This window comes from Carassius carassius, chromosome 37, assembly GCF_963082965.1.
Source record: "Carassius carassius chromosome 37, fCarCar2.1, whole genome shotgun sequence".
Classification (NCBI taxonomy): Eukaryota; Metazoa; Chordata; class Actinopteri; order Cypriniformes; family Cyprinidae; genus Carassius; species Carassius carassius.
In genome coordinates this window covers 24,375,360-24,396,522 of record NC_081791.1, presented here as the reverse complement: position 1 = coordinate 24,396,522, position 21,163 = coordinate 24,375,360, and the positions used below count along the sequence as shown (strand labels likewise).

The 21,163-nt window shown below is 34.8% G+C and overlaps 2 protein-coding genes across 3 annotated transcripts in view; both read right to left on the bottom strand.

Annotated features, from left to right (window-relative positions):
- The window catches only part of LOC132118476 (cytochrome P450 2J4-like), a 28,771-nt gene that overhangs the window by 6,421 nt on the left and 1,187 nt on the right, over positions 1-21,163 (bottom strand). The window contains exon 1 of one of the 2 annotated variants that reach the window (XM_059528330.1): positions 517-728. The exons of the other annotated variant lie outside the window; for it this stretch is intronic. The gene's annotated coding sequence lies outside the window, so the exon portion shown is untranslated. Of the gene's footprint in view, positions 1-516; positions 729-21,163 lie in introns of those variants that run through there. 2 annotated transcript variants of the gene reach the window in all.
- Positions 13,858-20,152, bottom strand: LOC132118478 (cytochrome P450 2J4-like). The gene is made up of 9 exons (XM_059528332.1): positions 20,014-20,152; positions 19,422-19,584; positions 19,162-19,311; positions 18,331-18,491; positions 17,976-18,152; positions 17,030-17,168; positions 16,751-16,938; positions 14,462-14,603; positions 13,858-14,389 (listed from the first exon to the last, which is right to left on the bottom strand). Exons 1-9 carry the CDS (start codon positions 20,092-20,094, stop codon positions 14,214-14,216), a joined length of 1,377 nt encoding a protein of 458 aa, XP_059384315.1. The 5' UTR covers positions 20,095-20,152; the 3' UTR covers positions 13,858-14,213.

The window sequence follows — 21,163 nt, the reverse complement described above, 5'->3', positions numbered from 1 at the left end:
TGTTACACCAAATACACATCTTTAAAAAAGCATCCTATGACCCCTTTAGCACAGCAAGATTTTTAATGTTTTTTACTAATTCTCTTCTGCTCACCAAGCCTGCATTTATTTGATCCAAAATACAGCAAAAGCAATAATATTGTGAAATAATTTAACTATTTAAAATAACTGCTTTCTATTTTGCTGTATTTTGGATTTTAAAAAAATGCAGGCTTGGTGAGCAGAAGATAATTATTTAAAAAACATTAAAAATCTTACTATCCAAAAACTTTTGACTGGTAGTGTGTATAGCCCCTCAGTTAAAAACACGTCCCAGGCAACCCTTTCTCCCTCCCTTGGAATCCTCCTAACATTCCCCCAACATTTTTGAGCGTATCTTAAGTGTCCAAACACTTTCAGAGTATATAGTATTAAAACGTTTGCTAGGAATGCTCACAAAGGTTTAGGATTGTTTTATACTTCACAATATGCTGAAAAGGACATGCAAAATATCAGGAACAAGATTGTATTACTTACCCTGTGTTCAGACCAGATTTTTTCAGAAGTTCTTCAATAAACCTGAAGAAAACACAGCCAGTTACTATATACGTAGCCTACTGTAAAGGGTCTGCAATGTCTGATAACTAGTTATCTACTAGATTAATTCAGAAGCTCAAAAAAAACATTTTAAAAAATGATGTGTTCATGCTCGAGCTTCTAGCATCCATCAGGGATATCAAAGGTCGATTGTCGCCTGGTGGGGCCCCCAGCATCTGATCATATCATAAATAGACCACAAATCTTGATATCCATAATTACATAATCAGCGTATCAACAGTATTTTAAGATAACGCTACCATAAAGCAATTAGGGAAAGAATTTTCACTAGCTGCCAATTAGATTAGAATAAAGAATTGGTCATGTTCGTTTAAGCATACATCACCAGAGTGTCAGAATCAGATGGTTTATAGACCAAAAATATGCAGCCTATTGTCATTAGGCCTATTTATCACTTTAATAAATATATATCTCGAAAACAAAACAAAGACTGATCTGAACAGTTGAGCTGCTAACATGCGTGCAGTTATAGTTTTTATCCCTGTGCAACTGTGGGCTCTGATCTACTTTGTTATCTTCCATATCTTTTTGCCTTAATTGATATACAATGTATGCATTGAGTGTAAGATAGCATATGTGTGTATATAGTGCTAAGTTCTTTGAACTCTAACTTGGAAAACATACTTCTTCCATTCGAGAGACAGCACAGAGTACAAAGGTTGTAGGACATTCAGCCTTGACCTGAACTGAACCATTTTCTAATAAAGAGCCCATATTTCCCTTTACAAACATTTTCCGGTTTTAGTATAATCATATACAGTATATTAGAGTACTCCATTATTTGACACAGACACATCTCATAAAGTCTAGAAATAAATGAGTAGCCTAAACAGAAGAACTAACACTACTGATCCTGCTACACATGTGCCTGCATGACTATAGTCAGAATACAGACAAAAGGAAGACTCAAGATCTCACCTTCAGTCTTTTGAGCAGTGGCTGCTGGCTGAAGATGCTGTGAATGAGAACGAGGTCAGTGTGTTTCTCTTGGTTGTTGTTCAATTTATGGACTGTGGAAGAATTTCATTTCACCAACAAAACCGAGCTCCGTGACTTATGACGTGCTGAAAATGGTGCATTTAGTTCATTACTGACCACAATGGTGAGACTGGAAAGGTTTTGGTTTGAGAATCTCAGAGGCCATACAAGGACTGAGGGGGACTAAAATGTGCAGCATATTAGAATGATTTCTGAAGGATCATGTGACACTGAAGATTGGAGTAATGATGCTGACAATTCAGCTTTGCATCACAGGAATAAATTATATTTTAAAATATGTTTAATATATAATATAACAGTTTTTACTGTGTTTTTGGTCAAATAAATGCAGTCTCAGTGAATAGGCTATAAGACACTACTTTAAAAATCGTAATTATTTCAAACTTGACCAGAGTATAAACAAATTATAGAAATCCGGTAGAATCTACGTGATGGTCATAATGTGTTGCTTCAGGACTCTTCTATCATTCTTTGTAAAACAAAGCTAATAAAATGTTAGATTCCCCCGCCATGAGTCAAATGTTCTACTACTAAAACAGCAAAATCAACAGGCTCAACAAATTTTAAGTTGGTTTGACGTACCTGATTATAGCATGACATTGCAAAATTTGATAAATTAGGCCGTGATTTTGTATTGTTTTCAGGGAATAGATAAAATGGTAAACGGCTGTACCTTAAATGTACTTTATGGCACATGATTAAAGTTAGATTGTTTCAATAAGAACAGTCAAGTACAATTATTTTCTTAAAAATGACATTAAATGACATTAAAATGCAACACAGTTCACTACATTTCACTCACTCAGTGTTATCTGTGTTGTTATATAACATATAGATAGATAGTGTAGAAAAACATTGTCTGATCTGATGAACCTTCACTGAGATATGGCAGGTTAAACATTATGGCACAGTGTAATCTGTGGGATAATTTTCTCCACACATTAGGCCCATTAATACCAACTGCGTATTTCGTAAACTCGTGCTTTATGGTCACAGACTATAGCAATGTTCTGATGGTTAAGCACCATGTCTCAAAGGATACGTCATCTCAGACTGCTTCCATAATGAGTTTATTGTATTGCAATGATTTCCACAGTCATAAGATCTCAGTGTAAAAGAGCACCTTTGGTTTGAGGTGGAATGGCAGATTTGTGGCACGAAAGCACAGCCTTGTTATCATGTCATGATGAAGTAGAATCTCTGGGGAAGTTTCTAGCACCTTGCTGTATCCAGATCATGAAGAATTCAAGTTATTCCAATGAAAAAAACTAATATTAGAAAGGTGTACCTGATAAAAAGCCAGTGGTTTCGATGAATGCATGGGTTTCGATTTTTCCATTATCCTCAAATGTGCTGCAGCCTAATAAAAAAAAAACAATTACTTCATTCTTAAATTACGGTTACATTAGTGAAATTTCAGCAAAATGTTGCATGCACAAAAAGTCTATTGCCAACTTTGTTTCTAATTTTTATTTTATATCTCCCAATTCTTCTCTCACTTCTTAGAATCGAAAAGTCTGAATTGTGAGATGTAAACTTGCAATTGCAAGAAAAAAATAGTGAAGCTTGTTTCCAACATAGAAAAAAATTAATTTATTTGCAACTTTTTTCCTCACAAATCTGACAATGCAAAATTTTTTAAATGCACAGTTTGTGAAGAAAAATCTGAACTTTGAGATATAAACTTGCAATTTTTAGAAGCCAGAATTGTCAGTTATACATTAAACTTTGCACAGTTTGAGCAAAAAAGTCTGAATTTTTAGATATAAATTCGCAGTTTTAAGATGAAAAGTCTGAATTATGAGATACTGTATAAACTCAGTTTTGACCAGAAAAGTCTGAATTTTGAGATATAAACTCAAAACAAACAAAAACAAACATGTAGTTTTGAAGATAAAACCATTCTGGGATAAATTTGCAGTTTTGAGAAAAGTCTGAATTATTCTGACCAGAAAAGTCTGAATTTTGAGATATAAACTATGTTTTGACAAGAAAAGGAGAAAAGTCTGGATTGTGAGATATACTGTAAACTCAGTTTTGACAAGAAATGTCGGAATTTTTAGATATAAACTCGCAGTTTTGAGAAGAAAAGTCTGAATTATGAGATACTGTATAAACTCAGTTTTGACCAGAAAAGTCTGAATTTTGAGATATAAACTCAAAACAAACAAAAACAAACATTCAGTTTTGAAGATAAAACCATTCTGGGATAAATTTGCAGTTTTGAGAAGAAAAGTCTGAATTATTTTGACCAGAAGTCTGAATTTTGAGATATAAACTAAGTTTTGACAAGAAAATTAGAAAAGTCTGGATTATGAGATACTCTATAAACTCAGTTTTGACAAGAGAAGTCAGAATTTTGAGATAAACTTGCAGTTTTGAGAAGAAAAGTCTGAATTATGATATATAAACTCAGTTTTGACCAGAAAAGTCTTAATTTTGAGATATAAACTAAGTTTTGACAAGAAAAGGAGAAAAGTCGGGATTGTGAGATGTACTGTAAACACAGTTTTGACTAGAAAAGTCTGAATTGGGAGATATAAAAGTCTGAATTATGAGATATAAAAGTATGAATAATGAGATATAAACTCAGTTTTGACCAGAAAAGCCTGAATTGTGAGATATAAACTCGCAATTGCAAAGAAAGAGTCAGCCTTGTTTCAAACCTGAAACAAAAAAATTTAAAAGGACCTGTGATTTTGTATATCACAAGCCGCACAGTTTCCCATTGAAATGACTGGATTTCTCCTTTAAAATTTTGCTGAGCAGTGGTAAATGTAACCACACCTTTACTTTGCATGAATGGCTCTTAATGCTCAGCTTGAGCTTCTCTAGCTGACAGTATATGGATCCTTCAGCAGATGTGTGAGGTGACTGGAGCTCAGATCCAGCTCTCTGAAGTGTGAAGGGTTTGATCTTACAGCCGGATAATCTACACAGACACACATCAAGAGTCAAGATGAGATTATCTGTGACATTAGAGCTGAGAACATACAAGCTCACGAACTTGCTATATATAGAATGAGACAAAAAACATTTTTGCTGCAAGGTTTAATCCTGCAGTTTTTTGTTGTTGTTGTGTTTTGTTTTGTTTTTCACTAAAAATGAAATTCCTAAAGATCTCTAAGTGTCTCGAAATTAGCAACATGATCAAGAATTTGCTGAGATATTCTCATTATATTACAATATATGAATTATAAAAGCCTGATGTATTAAATATGACACTTAACAAAAGCACACATACAAATCTTTTAAAAATATTTTGCATAAAGGTAAAAAAAAAGGGCTAGTATTTTGTTATTTATTTTACATTTTTTTGGCTAGTATTTAATATGTCAGGCTTTACAGGTATAAAAAAATAGCAGAATGCACATTTAACAGATTTTTTATTAGATATTAAATGCCTATAGCCTCTTTTACGATTATCTTTGCTATCCATCTATAAATGTTAATAGTGGCCAATATGACATCATAAATGAATTCTGCAGACATTCTGGAGACAGATAATAGTCATATTGAATTGAATTTTCCTGCTTGAAATAAAAGAGCTTATTGAATATGCTGTAACTTACAGAACAAAAAACATCATCCATTCCAAAAGACCATGTATTGCTCTAAACTGCAAAACAGCATGTTCAGAATTACTTGAATTTCAGAAGTAGCATTATTTTAGATTAGATTAGATTAGATATAGATTATTTTAACATCACTGAGATTTTTTTTTCAATATATTATTTTTCCCCAATATATTTAATAGTTATTTGTATTTTCTGCATTCATCATTTTAAGTTTAAAGTTTTAGTAATTTTGTTGTGTATTTTTACATTTGTATTAGTTTTTTTCTTATGTCTTTTTAGTTTGTATTAATTTATATTTCAGTTTTAGTTCATTTAGAACATTAAGTGAAACTAGCTTTTGCATGATATGATCCCTTAAAAGAATTGAATGCACACTTAACACATTGCTAAGAATTGCATCAATGCATGAATGTTTAATGTGTATTAAAAATAATATATATATTTTTTTAATTAAACATTTTTAAATTCAATTCATTTAATTTAATTTCAGTGTAATGAAATAATGGTGTGCATGGACAGTGGGTAGTACTATCATTTTCTGGTTTAAAATGGTTTGAGGGGCTACAGCAAATGTACTGACACTGGTGACAGTTTTAGATTTAAATGTGTGAACAGTGAATTATTTTCTCAAGCTTTATTGTTTTTTGTTGTGGTGGGTTTTTTCAGCAAATCACGTTTTAAAAACACCCTTAAATTAAAGTGTGAAAAGCAGTAGTGTAGCCAGAAAAAAGACTCTGGGTGTGCATATGAAAATCTGGGTGTGCCACATTTATTGTCAGATTACTGTGCAAAATTATGGGATAGTATTTTTGTCGCACTGCTTCTGTCCAACCATACTCCTAGTGGTAATTTGCAGGTCATGTAAAAATGTAGTTAATTGTTAAATGTAATAATTTTCTTCCAAATACGATAATTTTGAACTTCTGGTACGATACTTGGACATTTCCAATCTGGCAACACTGTCTGTTGATGTTGGGCCCGGGGAGGGAGAAACATCCTCATCAGGTGTAATGTTAGGCCTTGTGTCCGGCTGTCCATCAAGCCAAGGTTTTTTGCTAAAAAAAATTAAGAAAGGAGCTCTGCAACATATTGCTAGCTAGCAATGTGCAATCAAAAATTATCTGTTTATATCAAAGACTGCTGGGGTCACAGTCAGCTGCTGTTTGCTGATTGGTTGGCAGTCCAATGTCGGCAGATATATTTTAACAAAAATAATTTAAAATGTAAATTACATTTTAACATTTTTAGCATTATTGCACCATATATTGGATTCTCATTTCTGTGCCCCTGAGAGTATGAGTTAAAATGTTCAGTGCCATCACAGAACTGCCAGATTCAAACTGCTTTTGCGCGTTGGCTGGCACTGAGCCAGAGACTGAGAGACACCCTTTGCTGCAGACTGTAGCGCGGTGACGTCACGTACGTACGTCATGTATGTACGTCACGTATGTACGTCACGTATGTGTTTACCGCGCATGCGCTTGTAATTTGCATTGCGTGATGACGTTAGTTGTTTTCGCGTTGTGCGTGCATTAAAACGATGCGCATACTTAAAGTGTAACTAAACCCCTGCTCAGAGCCTGACTCCACCCACTGACAATATTTGAAAAATGCTGAAAAGTGGGCAGATCACAGCGGAGATAGAGGGGACGAACCTAGGGCGGGGCTGAGCGAGTGCGGCGTGATCCTGAGACTCGCAGTGACGGATTGATTGACAGCTGCTGTCAGAGACGCTAAAATGGAGAGTGACTGTAATGACGCAAGTAGCTTTGCAACAGAGCGATCATTTGAAGTAGAGGACTTTTCTCCCCCACCTTCACCTGAAGTGGAAGATGTCGAGGTGTCTGTTCATATTAATTCCAGCCGCTGGCTCAAACTGCGGTCTTACCTCCCGCACCGCGTCGCTTTTCAGCGCGAGCTGTGTGGAGAATCCCATTTCCACCTCCATTGCGTTGGAGAAGCAATCCCGTGTAAAATGCAGTTTGCACACTCGAGCTCTAGGCGGGAACTTGCGGTCTTCCAGGCCAAGTGCATGCAACCACTGGCGCTTAATTTTAAAGTCTGCTGGAAAACTATGCAGTTCAGCAGTTCTGTTGCAACCAGCAACACACCTCCGTACCATCCTGACCACTGTACTAAATACAGATAAATCTACGCTAACTTGAAGATCTAAATAACTATATAATTGCTATGCTAAATAGATGCTATAATAGTCTATCCTGGTCGTTACCAATACTCGCAATTCCAGCTCCTGACTCACTACAGTGATTTTGATGGTTTTATACTGTCAAGGGCAAGGGCGTGTTAGCTCGTACCAAGGGGTGTGGTGAGCTGGAAACTGCCTACGTCACCTGCCACCGCTTACGTCACTTGCCACCGCAACATCCAATAGGAAAAATCAACTGCAGTAGCCACCGTTCAACCTGAAGAGAGCAGCACTCAGACGTTTTTACACCATATATTGTAGAATTAAAACACTTTATACTCAAATGTCAAAAAAGTTACTCGAATCAATGAACAGCACTAATAAAGCCCCATTCTTACAGATCATTAACTAAAAAAAGTTGGTTTAGGGTTTAGTTACTCTTTAAAAGAAAACTCTAATAAAATGTTAAAGTATTAAAGAACATTAAGGTGTAAAAAGACGGGGAAAACAACCGTGTTTAACCATGTTTCATTTGAGGTAAAATTATATGGAATTAAAGTTTATTCTGTAAATCTGTGTAGTATCTTACAATACATTAACATTCTGTTGCACTTTACTTCACTGTATATTGTAATATTACACTTCAATGGCACCTTATATTTCTTATTGAGCTAGTCAAAATTACAACAGATAAAGTACAGTCGTCGGCTCTAATAGTGCAGATGGTAAAACGTGTGTTGTTCACAATATGATGCAATCGATCCGGTTCCGAATCTGCCTTTTTCCCCCTACCTTTTCAAATTTCAAATCACATCAGAAAAGCATTTATTTTAAATAAAAACGAAGGAAAAAATCAAACAGTTTTGAGGGAGGGCTTTATTGTCCTAATATGCTGGCATCCATTTAATAATTTGAATTAAAATTATAATTTACACTCAGTCATTATTGCATACTGTTTTATAGTGTACTACAATACTGAGGTGCAAATAATTGCCACTATTTGCCATAAGTATTTTTATTTTAAAAATGAAATTCCTAAAGATCTCTAAGTGTCTCGAAATTAGCAACATGATCAATAATTTGCTGAGATATTCTCATTATATTACAATATATGAATTATAAAAGCCTGATGTACTAAATATGATACTTAACAAAAGCACACATACAAATGTTTTAAAAATATTTTGCATAAAGGTAAAAAAAAGGGCTAGTATTTTGTTATTTATTTTACATTTTTTGGCTAGTATTTAATATGTCAGGCTTTACAGGTATAAAAAAATAGCAGAATGCACATTTAACAGATTTTTTATTAGATATTAAATGCCTATAGCCTCTTTTACGATTATCTTTGCTATCCATCTATAAATGTTAATAGTGGCCAATATGACATCATAAATGAATTCTGCAGACATTCTGGAGACAGATAATAGTCATATTGAATTGAATTTTCCTGCTTGAAATAAAAGAGCTTATTGAATATGCTGTAACTTACAGAACAAAAAACATCATCCATTCCAAAAGACCATGTATTGCTCTAAACTGCAAAACAGCATGTTCTGAATTACTTGAATTTCAGAAGTAGCATTATTTTAGATTAGATTAGATATAGATATAGATTATTTTAACATCACTGAGATTTTTTTTCAATATATTATTTTTCCCCAATATATTTAATAGTTATTTGTATTTTCTGCATTCATCATTTTAAGTTTAAAGTTTTAGTAATTTTGTGTGTATTTTTCACATTTTTATTAGTTTTTTTCTTATGTCTTTTTCTTATCACAATATGATGCACTGAGCCAGAGTACTTGGAGACGGACACGCTCAGCGCTTGTCATATATCACAATTAATATGCAGTGTTTTCAACCACATAATGTTTATTTTAGGTTTCATACATTTAAATATACATTATCACTAGTAAAACAATACATTGGTAGTTTTTAAAATACACACTGATGTCTATGGAAGCAGCAAATACTATCTAATCAAATGTAATTTGCCTACGTGTTTTATTCATATATCAGACACACTTGCAGAACAATGAAGTTTACTCTATTCTTCGTCCAGTTCAACAGTCACTTACTTTCATGTATTTCGGGAGAAACAGGAATTCAAGTGATGTAGGCCTACGTTAAATCCGGCTGACAGGACTCTGAACTGCAGCGCTCATCTCGTTATAGATCAAGAAAATTTATAAATGTTTTTAAACGAAGAATTGGAATATCAGATAGTTGACATGGTAAGCAAGTTTGTGTATATATTATAATAAAAAATGAAAAATTAAATAAAACGAATACCGATACATCTGTTAGTGGCTGCGGTGTGTCACGTGACAATCATGACGTGTCGCCATGGAAACAAGGGGTCAGTTAAAATATTTGTTATTTACGCGTGAAAGGGTTGATTTAAAAAAATATATATATTCTAAGTAAACAAAAATAGCCCAAGTTTAGTAAACATTTTTTATTGGGACTATAAAAAATAATTCTGCATCTATTTTTAGGTGTGCCAGCTGCCACTGTGGGTGGCACAGGCACACCCGGGCACACCCGTGGCTACGCCACTGGTGGAAAGAAATATGCCCTGCAAAAAAATTATGACTTGGTTTTCTGTAATGATCTTCTCCACCAGGAGGTGCTACTAGCTCAACATATGTTTTTGATTAGTCCACTTAAAGGGATAGTCCACCCACAAATTGTCTGATTTTATACATGGATTTCTCGGCGACGTCATCACTGCTTGCGCACGCAACCAAGAGGCAAAAGACCCGCGCTCTTCGTACCGGAGTAAATGGTTTAGGTGGTGGTGTTGTCGCTAGTCAAAATGCCAAGGAGTTGTTGCGTTGTAAATTGTACCAACCGAGCCAGAGCTGGGTGTCAGATGTTCAACGTGCCTTGGGGGAAGCATGGTTTTGCCAAAAGCCGGCGGAGGTTATGGCTTCAAGCTTCTTAAATATAATCTCTACGGTCGGAGTTACTAAGGCTTCCCACGTAATCCATTGTCAAATCTTTGATTAGAGTAAAGTAACGTTATGTGTGCAGCAGTCATGATATGTTGCAGGTCGTAAAGTAACGTAAACAAGGTTAACTTATATAAAAGCAAATTCGGGCTCTATAGAGGCTTACATTACTAACTTTAGTATAACGTGATAATTCATACATGCATCACAGTATGTCCGGATTTTGATTCGTAAACAGTTGGCCATTTTACATAATGTTATATTAATAATATATTAATATGAAACACAAACAAACAGATCCCACTCTGAAATTGCAATTTATTATTGAGTCAACAAGAAATTACAAACAATGTGAAATCTACATTAATTACAGTGTTCTTTTACTGAACTCGGCATAACAGATAGTGGTTTTCTGCCTCCTGGATGCGCGTGCATCCGGTATTGTTTGTATACAAGAAACCCGTGTATACAACATTTTATTTCTAAATGCATGGTAAATCAGTCTATCTATCTATCTATCTATCTATCTATCTATCTATCTATCTATCTATCTATCTATCTATATACAAAACAAAATAATAATTTTGAACCTGGCTTTATTAAATGTTCAGATTTATGTTGAAAGAATAAAAAAAGAAAAAAGAAAAAAAAGCCAGATGCAAATGCAATGTAATTACAGAAAATATATTATTTAAAATGATAAAAAAAGATGAGCTCTTCATGCTTAACCTTCAGAAAGTAAGTTGTACTTGCATATTGTGGCCTGTAGGAGGCAGTACAAACTTTCTATATATGCAGCTGTTCTGCAAGACTTTATGAAATGCAAGCTAAAATCTCTTCCGTGAGCTGGTTTTCTTTTTGTATATATTTGTAGTGTTTAATGCATTATACAAAACACCAACATAAAATCTGCATGTAGATAAAGTCTTCTGTTGCTCACTGACCTCATTCAATATTACACTCCTGCAGCATGGAGTTGTCTGGTGTGTTGACAGACCAAAACATCTGCTGATGTGGCCACTGGACACAGACAGAATGAAGAGGGAAAAGGTCAGATTTTATGATCCAAAGCAAATTTAATTAAATGGTTAACATTATTTAAACTTAAATACATGCTGTCAACATATTTAAGCCATATGTTTGTTTACTTACTGAAAACAATGAGTTTGAGGAATTTGTTCACAGAAAAAGATCTGGAAAAATTTAGCATTCATCACTTGCTCACCAGTGAATGGGTGCCGTCAGAATGAGAGTCCAAACAGCTGATAAAAACATCACAATAATCCACATCACTCTAGTTCATAAATTAATGACTTGTGTGTGTGTGTGTGTGTGTGTATGTGTGTGTGTGTGAGAAACAAATCTACCATTAAAACATTTTTAACTTAAAACTATCTCTTCTGGTTCAAATTTGAGTCCTCTGTCTATAATATTGCTTTCTCCAGTGAAAAATTAATCGCGTCTGAATCATGCAGAGATCAAGCAGTTTACAAGAGAAAACAGTTCTTAAAATATGTTGGATGATTTTGATGTGAGAGAACAAGGGATGGAATTTTTCACTGGAGAAGTTAGTGATAATAAACGTGTATTTTAGCCAGAAGGGATATTTTAAAGTTAAAAAGCCTTCATTATGAATTTGTTTCATACTAACATGCAGTTTTTTGCTTTGCGAGATGTTAACTGATGAACTATAGTCATGTGGATTACTTGTGGATTGTTGTGATGTTTTTATCAGCTGTTTGGACTCTCATTCTGACAGCACCCATTCATTGCAGAGGATCCATTGGTGAGCAAGTGATCTAATGTTACATTTCTCCAAATCTGTTCCTGTGGAGAAACAAACCCATCTACATCTTGGATGACTCGAGGCTTAGTAAATCCTCAGCAAATTTACATTTTTGGGTCAACTATTGCTTTAAACTCAATTTCACATTTCCAGAGATCATGTACCATGTCATAAAATACACCTAATAGTAATTCAGCTCTCACCGTGGGGTCTGTAGCTGAGAAAGCCTTTAGCACCAAAAAATGATATTACACCCTTGACCTCGTCCTGCTGCCAGTGATGAATTTCTATGGCCAAGTTGTTTGTTCATCACTGGAGACATATGCAAAGGTAATGGCCTCAATCACTTCCAGTGTTCACTTGATTTTCAAGGGTTTGTTGATTTTGTCAGAAGTTACAGAGTGGAAATCAGAATTTGAACTTGTGAATTGAACTAATTTAATGATAATGGGCCATCTCTGGACCATCATGTCACCTCGTTAATATTCATGAGTCAACATAGTATTATCATGCTGTGAAGATATGCATGAATTATGTGGCCAGTTTGGCATTGAGATACATTACCAGACTAGCTTGTACATTTGCTGAAATCTTTCATGTATTTATCTACTTGTGTTCAGGTTGGATGGTATATGGATATATATATATATATATATGGATATATATATATGGATATATATATATATATATATATATATATATATTGATATATACAATACAACTGAATATAACTGAAATGTTCAAGGCCCAGAAATGTAGTAGGAAGTTCTAGGAACATTGTTAAAACAGGCCATTGTTAAAACAGGCCAAGCATTCTCGTAGCTTCATAAAATTATGGTTGATCCATGGTCTTTATATATATATATATATATATATATATATATATATATATATATATATATATATATATATATAAAGACCATGGATCAACCATAATTTTATGAAGCTACGAGAATACAAAACAAAAATAACGACTTTATTCAGCGATTTCTTCGTGTGGTGCTACTGACATACTGTAGAATGTCCATCTCTCTTAGTTCATCATCTGTATATTCTGGTAAGGCTGGGCAAAAAATCGCTGTACAAATCTTCAGACATGTTTACGAAGACTGTTTTATGTACAGTGTGTGTCTTCCTCTGCCTGTAAACATGGTGCAGTGCATGCATAGTGTTACTCATGTGAAAACTGACATGACAAGAAACTGTTGAACAAAGTTGTTATTTTTGTTTTCTTTGTGCACAAAATGTTTTCTCATAGCTTCATAAAACTGCAGTTGAACCAATGATGTCACATGGCCTGTTTTAACAATGTTCCTAGAACTTCCTACTACATTTCTGGGCCTTGAACATTTCAGTTATATTCAGTTGTATTGTATAGTTCTCTGATTTCATCAAAAATATCTTAATTTGTGTTCCACAGATAAACAAGATTTTATGGGTTATGAACGACATGGGCTGAGTAATTAATGACAAAATCTTTGGGTGAAGTATCCCTTTAATATGGGCTATTTCCTGCAAAAATACTGTAATAAACTTTTTGGGGAAAAATGTTTATTCAGAAGGTATGCGTTTAAATCATCAAAAGTGACTGTAAAGGCATTTATAATATTACAAAAGGTTTCTATTTCAAATAAATGTTGTTCTTTTGAACTTTCATAAAAGACTCCTAAAAAAATACATATCAGTTATGTATTTAAAAAACATTTAGCAGCACAACCGTTTTCAACACTGATAATAATGAGAAATGTTCCTTTAGCAGCAAATCAGCATATTAGAATGATTTCTGAAGGATCACGTGACACTGAAAACTAGAGTAATGATGCTAAAAATTCAGGTTATTCCTATCACACTTAAAAAAGCAAGAAATATTGAAATTGAAACTGCTATAAGATTTCACAATATTACTGGATTTATCTTGCTAAATCAGATTTCCCTGCATTTGATGACCAGACAGTATATAAGCAGAAATGTATACTAAAAGAAGAAAATCAGATCAATTTCCTTTCAAGATGCATTAAATTCCTTCAGTAATTACTGTTAGTGAGCCACAGCTGTGGATTCCTGTGGGAAAAGAACCCATATAATGAACACTGGTGCTTGAACATGATTCTGGAGCGGAGCTGATTTCTGAATGATTAAAATCTACACTATCGAGGCACAGCATGTATCTGGAAGGGTTCAGGACCAGATGAGACGCTGATAGTTCCTTTCAGACTCAACGTTTGTCCCTCAAGAGGCAGGAAGGTGTAACGCTGCATCAGAGACGTGAAGAATAGGAAGAGCTCCATTCGAGCGAGCTGCTCACCTGGACACATCCTCTTACCTGGAAAGCAGGCTCTGGATCAGTAAACTCAGAGTAAATTCACAGTACTACAGCTGTACGGACACGACCTACCTATTGAGAATGGGATGAAATGGTCTTTCTTCAAAAATTTGCCATTTACATCCAGAAAGTGAGCAGGATTGAATTCATACGGAGTGCTGTACTCATTCTTATCCTGTAGGATTGACTTCAGCAGTGGCATCACTACCACACACTGTGATAAACCAACAGAAGTTGCAGATTCATTCACATACATACAGTGGGGCTCGAAAGTTTGGGGACCCCTTGCAGAATCTGTGAAAATGTGAATAATTTTCAAAAAATAAGAAAGATCATACTAAATGCATGTTATTTTTAAGTTAGTAATGTCCTGAGTAAGATATTGTACATAAAAGATGTTTACATTTAGTCAACAAGACAAAAAATTGCTGAAATTAATAAAATGACCCCATTCAAAAGTTTGGGAACCCTTGGTTCTTAATAGTGTGTGGTTACCTCAGGCAATTTGATAATAGCTAGAATATAAAAATCAACTGCGGGCGGAAGATCCTTTTCCTATTTGGCGCCTAAACTCTGGAATAACCTACCTAACATTGTTCGGGAGGCAGACACACTCTTGCAGTTTAAATCTAGATTAAAGACTCATCTCTTTAACCTGGCATACACATAACATACTAATATGCTTTTAATATCCAAATCCGTTAAAGGATTTTTAGGCTGCATTAATTAGGTAAACCGGAACCGGAAACACTTCCATAACACCCTATGTACTTGCTACATCATTAGAAGAATGGCATGTACGCTAATATTCGTCTGTTTCTCTCTTGTTCCGAGGTCACCGTAGCCACCAGATCCAGTCTGTGTCCAGATCAGAGGGTCACTGCAGTCACCCGGATCCAGTACGTATCCAGTCCAGATGGTGGATCAGCACCTAGAAAGGACCTCTACATCCCTGAAAGACAGTGGAGACCAGGACAACTAGAGCCCCAGATACTGATCCCTGTAAAGACCTTGTCTTAGATGACCACCAGGACAAGATCACAGGAAACAGATGATTCTTCTGCACAATCTGACTTTGCTGCTGCCTGGAATTGAACTACTGGTTTCGTCTGGTCAGAGGAGAACTGGCCCCCCAACTGAGCCTGGTTTCTCCCAAGGTTTTTTTCTCCATTCTGTCACCGATGGAGTTTCGGTTCCTTGCCGCTGTCGCCTCTGGCTTGCTTAGTTGGGGTCACTTCATCTACAGCGATATCGTTGACTTGATTGCAAATAAATGCACAGACACTATTTAACTGAACAGAAATGACATAACTGAATCCAATGATGAACTGCCTTTAACTATCATTTTTGCATTATTGACTCTGTTTTCCTAATGAATGTTGTTCAGTTGCTTTGACGCCATGTATTTTGTTTAAAGCGCTATATAAATAAAGGTGACTTTGACTTTGACTTTGACCTGGATGATGCACGACTGTCTTTCTGTTGAACCCTTTCCAGCAGTAACTGTATGATTTTGAGATCCATCTTTTCACACCGAGGACAACTGAGGCACTAAAAACACAACTATTAAAAAAGGTTCAAACATTCACTGATGCTCCAGAAGAAAACAAGATGCAATAAGAGTTGGGGGGTGAAAACTTTTGAACAAGATGAAGATGGCCAAATTTTTCCTATTTTGTTGAAATATAATTTTTTCCCATTTAGTTCTGCTCTTCGTAAGCAACATAAGATACTTATCTTAAAGCGACACTCCTGCAGTATGTTTCCCGGAACACAAATGAAGTACAATTTACCTTGATCTTCAAATCTTCAAGTTTTCACCCCCCGACTCTTAATGCATCTTGTTTCCTTCTGGAGCATCAGTGAATGTTTGAACCTTTTTTTAAAAGTGGTGTTTTAGTGCCTCAGTTGTCCTCAGTGTGAAAAGATGTCTCTCAAAATCATACAGTTACTGCTGGAAAAGGTTCAAATATGCAAAGATGCTGAAAATCTGAAGAATCTGTTTAACAGTTAACTCTTCAGAACAAACAAGGGACTCATGCACAACCATCACAAAACAGAAAGACAGTCGTGGATCATCCAGGTAACCACACACAGTATTATGAACCAAGGGTTTCCAAATTTATGAATGGGGCTATTTTAATGATTTCAGCCCTTTTTTGTCTTGTGGACTAAATGTAAACATTTTATGTACAATATCTTACTCAGGAGAGAACTAAATAAAAAATAACATGCATTTAGTATGATCTCTCTTTTTTTTTTTTTTAATCATTCACATTTTCACAGATTATGCAAGGTCTGCCCAAACTTTCGAGCCCCACTCTAAATGCTGTATGGTGCAAGACGCAAAAACCAAATAACCTTCGGGATGAGATGTCCTCCCACTGTCGTGTCCTTGTTGGCCATTCTGGGAGGCGTGAAGGTAACAATGTTGGCAAACCTCTGGATTTCATGGATCACTGCATAGGTGTATGGCAGATTTGTTCGGTCATCCATCAGTGGTTGCCGTGTCTGTCCAATCACCTGATCGATCTCAGACTGGACTTTCTCTGACAGAAAATAGTCAACGAAGAGCATGCTGATGGTAGATTTTGAAGGCAAGCAACAGGAAATGACAATTTTGATCGATTGCTATCCCACCTTGTACTTCTGGGTACTTGATCATGAAGAGTAAAGCCCATCTGAGTGTGTTAGAGGTGGTTTCTGTCCCTGCTCCAAACAGATCCACCACACAGTACATCAGGTTGTCCTCAGTGAACTCCGCCTCACTGTCCTTACACTGGGAACGATAAAATAAAATAAAAAAGAGGAAAAAAATTAATTTCACATATGCAAAAAAATACATTTTCAGATATATAGTTTTCATTTATTTCAACATATAAAAATATGCAAAAATATTTGTAATTTTATTACCAAATTATCTGCTTTTTTATTGATGTATGGTAATTAGATTTTTACTTATTTGAATTTATTTATTTACAATTTATTTTGATTATTATACTTTTAAAAAAATCTAATATTTTAAATATTTACATACATATATATTAAGTCATATAAAATATTATCTTTCATTGATCTATTTATTTACAATATATTACTTCAGTATATACATTTATTTATATATATATATATATATATATATAAATAAATGTATATACTGAAGTAATATATATACACATATATATATCTAATGTTTTATTTAATATATATATATTTTTTGTTTTAATTTATTTAAAGAAACTATATATATATATATATATATATATATATATATATATATATATATATATATATATATATATTATATATTATATATATATATATATATATTTATTTTTTTATTTTTTTTATTATTATAACATATTTTATTATATATATATATTTCAGATCTGTTTTTAATCTATTTCAAAATATACTTCATTTTAGGTTCAGTAGTTATGTTTCACTATAAATGCTGTAACTTCACCATTATGAGGCAAAAAGCATCTTTCTTTGTAGGGCAGACATGAATATTTACAAAAGAGGTGCTAACGCATCTCCCGACTACCAATAACGGTCTCTTAAAAGAACAGAAATTCACCGATACCTTCTCAATCTCTTCCAGATAACAGTCGATGTAGTCTCTGGGGTTGGACGGGTCTCTCTCCTCCTTGTGTTTTCTGATTTCCTCCTGCAGGAAGGGCTTCAGTTTAGATATGCTGGCGAATGCCGTGTGGTGTTTTCCTGGCAGCATCGACATGAGGGTGGGAAACTGATTATATAACTGGAAAGAGACAAATAAAGGACAAACATATGTTCAAACAATACAATACTTTTCAGAAAACATGAAATTTGGTTTAATTGACAAGTACTATGATACAGCATTCATTTAATTTCAGTTTATTAACTAGTTTTTGGGTTAGTCTTTTTATTAGCCTTGTGAAAGCAGGCTGATCTCGTACCCGTCCCCAGTTCGAGATGGGAAGCTGTAAGAATTCATCTAAATACTTCTGCATCAGATGAAAATTGTGGTCATCATACTCAAACCTGTGACCAAACACCAACCCACAGATTATATTAGCCACAGCATCCGTCACAAAATGCTGAGGGTTGAAGGGTAAACCTAGAAACACAATAGAGAAAGAAAAGAGCAATGTTATGAGGTCAAAATGCTTTTATTCACATGCTGCCACACATTTACTCACAATTATTTAATTGATTTTTTATTTTTACATTTGATTTTTTTTATCATTTATGATCATTACATTTTTTTTACTTATTATTATTTTATTACTTAATGAATTTATATTATATTTTATTTTAATATTTAATATTAAATTATTGTCAGTTATATTGTTTAAAGGTTATTTATTATCATTACATTTTATTGTTTTTTTAATGATGATTATTAGTATTAGTATAATTAGCTATTATTATTAAAACATTCAAATCCTGACATTTTTTACAGGTACAAAAAAAATCCCGGATTTTCAATGTGGTCTCAGACTTTTGAATCTCACTGTGTATTTATTTAAATGAAAAGAGAAAAATTCAATAAGTTGATCTCTCATGTGGTTTCCTATATATTTGACCTTCAAAGGACTCTTGCACTTGCAGATGGTGGCCTGTAGAGGACAGTATGTACATAAGGCCCTTCAAGACATGATTGTGACACTGAAAATGCCCTTTCCTGGTTTTGAAACATTTCACTGGAGTTTTGGTATAAGAATGACAACAATCTTGTTTGTAAAGTAGAAGAAATGGTGTTTATCCCTACACTGTTGCTCACTGACCTCGTTCAGTCTGCATAGAGTCACAGAGAAAGCGACACTCCTGCAGGATGAAGTTTTCTAGAGTTTTCTTCCCCACACCAAAGTATTTTAGAGTCGCCAGAGCAAAACGCCTTTGCTGACGCCACATGTGTCCGCTGGACATAATAAGACCTAAACAGACAGAATGAAGTGTGCAAAGGTCAATTTTAGAATGAAAGTGATTTCTGATTTTGCCAGTATTAAATCTGATTGCTCCAATATAGCTTTTTCTGCATCTGTACCTTTCCCTTTACTGAGCTTGTCAACTATAGGGAAGTACGGCCGGTCTGTGAAGATGTCCGCCTGCTCCACAAACGCCTCTTTGAAACTCTCGTATCCAGTGAGCAGTATGCAAGGTTTGTTTCCCAGATACAGTGTGCTCACATCTCCATACCTCTCAGCAATCTGATCAACATGATCTGGACATGTTACACATTCACTCAGAATTGTTTAACACATTTGTATTTGATATGATATGGGAAGTCGTGGCCTAATGGTTAGAGAGTCGGACTCCCAATCGAAAGGTTGTGAGTTCGAGTCCCGGGCTGGCAGGAATTGTGGGTGGGGGGAGTGTATGTACAGTTCTCTCTCCACCTTCAATACCACGACTTAGGTGCCCTTGAGCAAGGCATTGAACCCCCAACTGCTCCCCGGGCGCCGCAGCATAAATGGCTGCCCACTGCTCCGGGTGTGTGCTCACAGTGTGTGTGTGTGTGTGTTCACTGCTCTGTGTGTGTGCATTTCGGATGGGTTAAATGCAGAGCACAAATTCTGAGTATGGGTCACCATACTTGGCTGAATGTCACTTCACTTTCACTTTCATATGTGACTTACCCTCTGAAAGGCGCCAAGAGGATCACTAAAGCCTATATTTAAAAAGTTTCCAACCAAAGGCAGGGTTGTTTGTGAGAACATCTCGCAGGTGTTTGACCAGCAGCAGCACACACAGAAAGATCAGGAGACCCTGAACATCCATCCACTGACAGAACTGACGCCATGCTTACTGATACAGGAGGTTACACACAAATATATCATTTATAAATGCATTTAAAATAAAAAATAAAAAGTATATATATATATATAAAGAATAAATCTTAAATTCATTTCCAAGTAGAAATGGTGCCATTTTCATAACTAATAACAGGTAAATGTGTGACACTTCATAATAGTGAACTACATTAACATAAACTAACTATTGTTAACCATAGTTATCACGAACAACGAAAAATACTACTGAAGTATTTATTTATCTTAAAATTAATTTGAACATTTACTACAATCAAAATTGTATATTTTAATAATATGGACCAGAGATAAAATGAACTAACACTAAACAGTTGCATTTGTATTAATTTACATTAACAAATAATAATAAATACTTTAACAAATGTAGTGCTTATTGTTAGTTAATGTTAACCAATGCATTAACGAATGCACCCTTATGTAAAGAGTTACCCTTTAAATATAAATTTGTGGGACATGTTGTGTCTCACATCTCAAGAATCAGTGAGTTTCTGACTAATAGTCCTGAACTTTCAAACGCTGTCCGCTGAACTAGGACATTGAATTTGAAACATGTCAAAGAGAAAATACTGCTAATTATCATACAGGTCCCATTGAGGAACTCGGATCAGATAAATCAATTCACACAAGAAAATATATTACACTCTTGACCTTGCAAATGCATGAATGTTGCCAGTTATGCATTTTTATGACATACTTCTGTGGCACCTGATGTGTATGAAGCGGCGATGGCCTACTTTCCTACAGATGTTTAGTGCATTATTGTTTTATTAGCAAGGCTTTAGAGAAAAACTTCCATAAAATCTTCTTCAGCTCCATCTGAGAACTGCTTCCTAACTGAATAAAGCCGAATAATCAAGTACAACCAGGGTGGCTGTTGGGCCAGAAACACAACTATCTGAATGTTAATATGGGCTAATTACAATCGCATTTCCACTTGCCTTCATGCTTGATCCCATTT

Excerpts from the sequence above, each read along its gene's own strand:
- LOC132118478 (XM_059528332.1), bottom strand. The coding sequence starts at position 20,094 with ATGTTCTCACAAACAACCCTGCCTTTGGTTGGAAACTTTTTAAATATA. Across the intron at positions 18,492-19,161 it reads CTCTATGCAGACTGAACGAG|GTTTACCCTTCAACCCTCAG; the intron begins GTCAGTGAGCAA and ends TTGTGTTTCTAG. Across the intron at positions 17,169-17,975 it reads ATCTGGAAGAGATTGAGAAG|TGTAAGGACAGTGAGGCGGA; the intron begins GTATCGGTGAAT and ends TATCGTTCCCAG.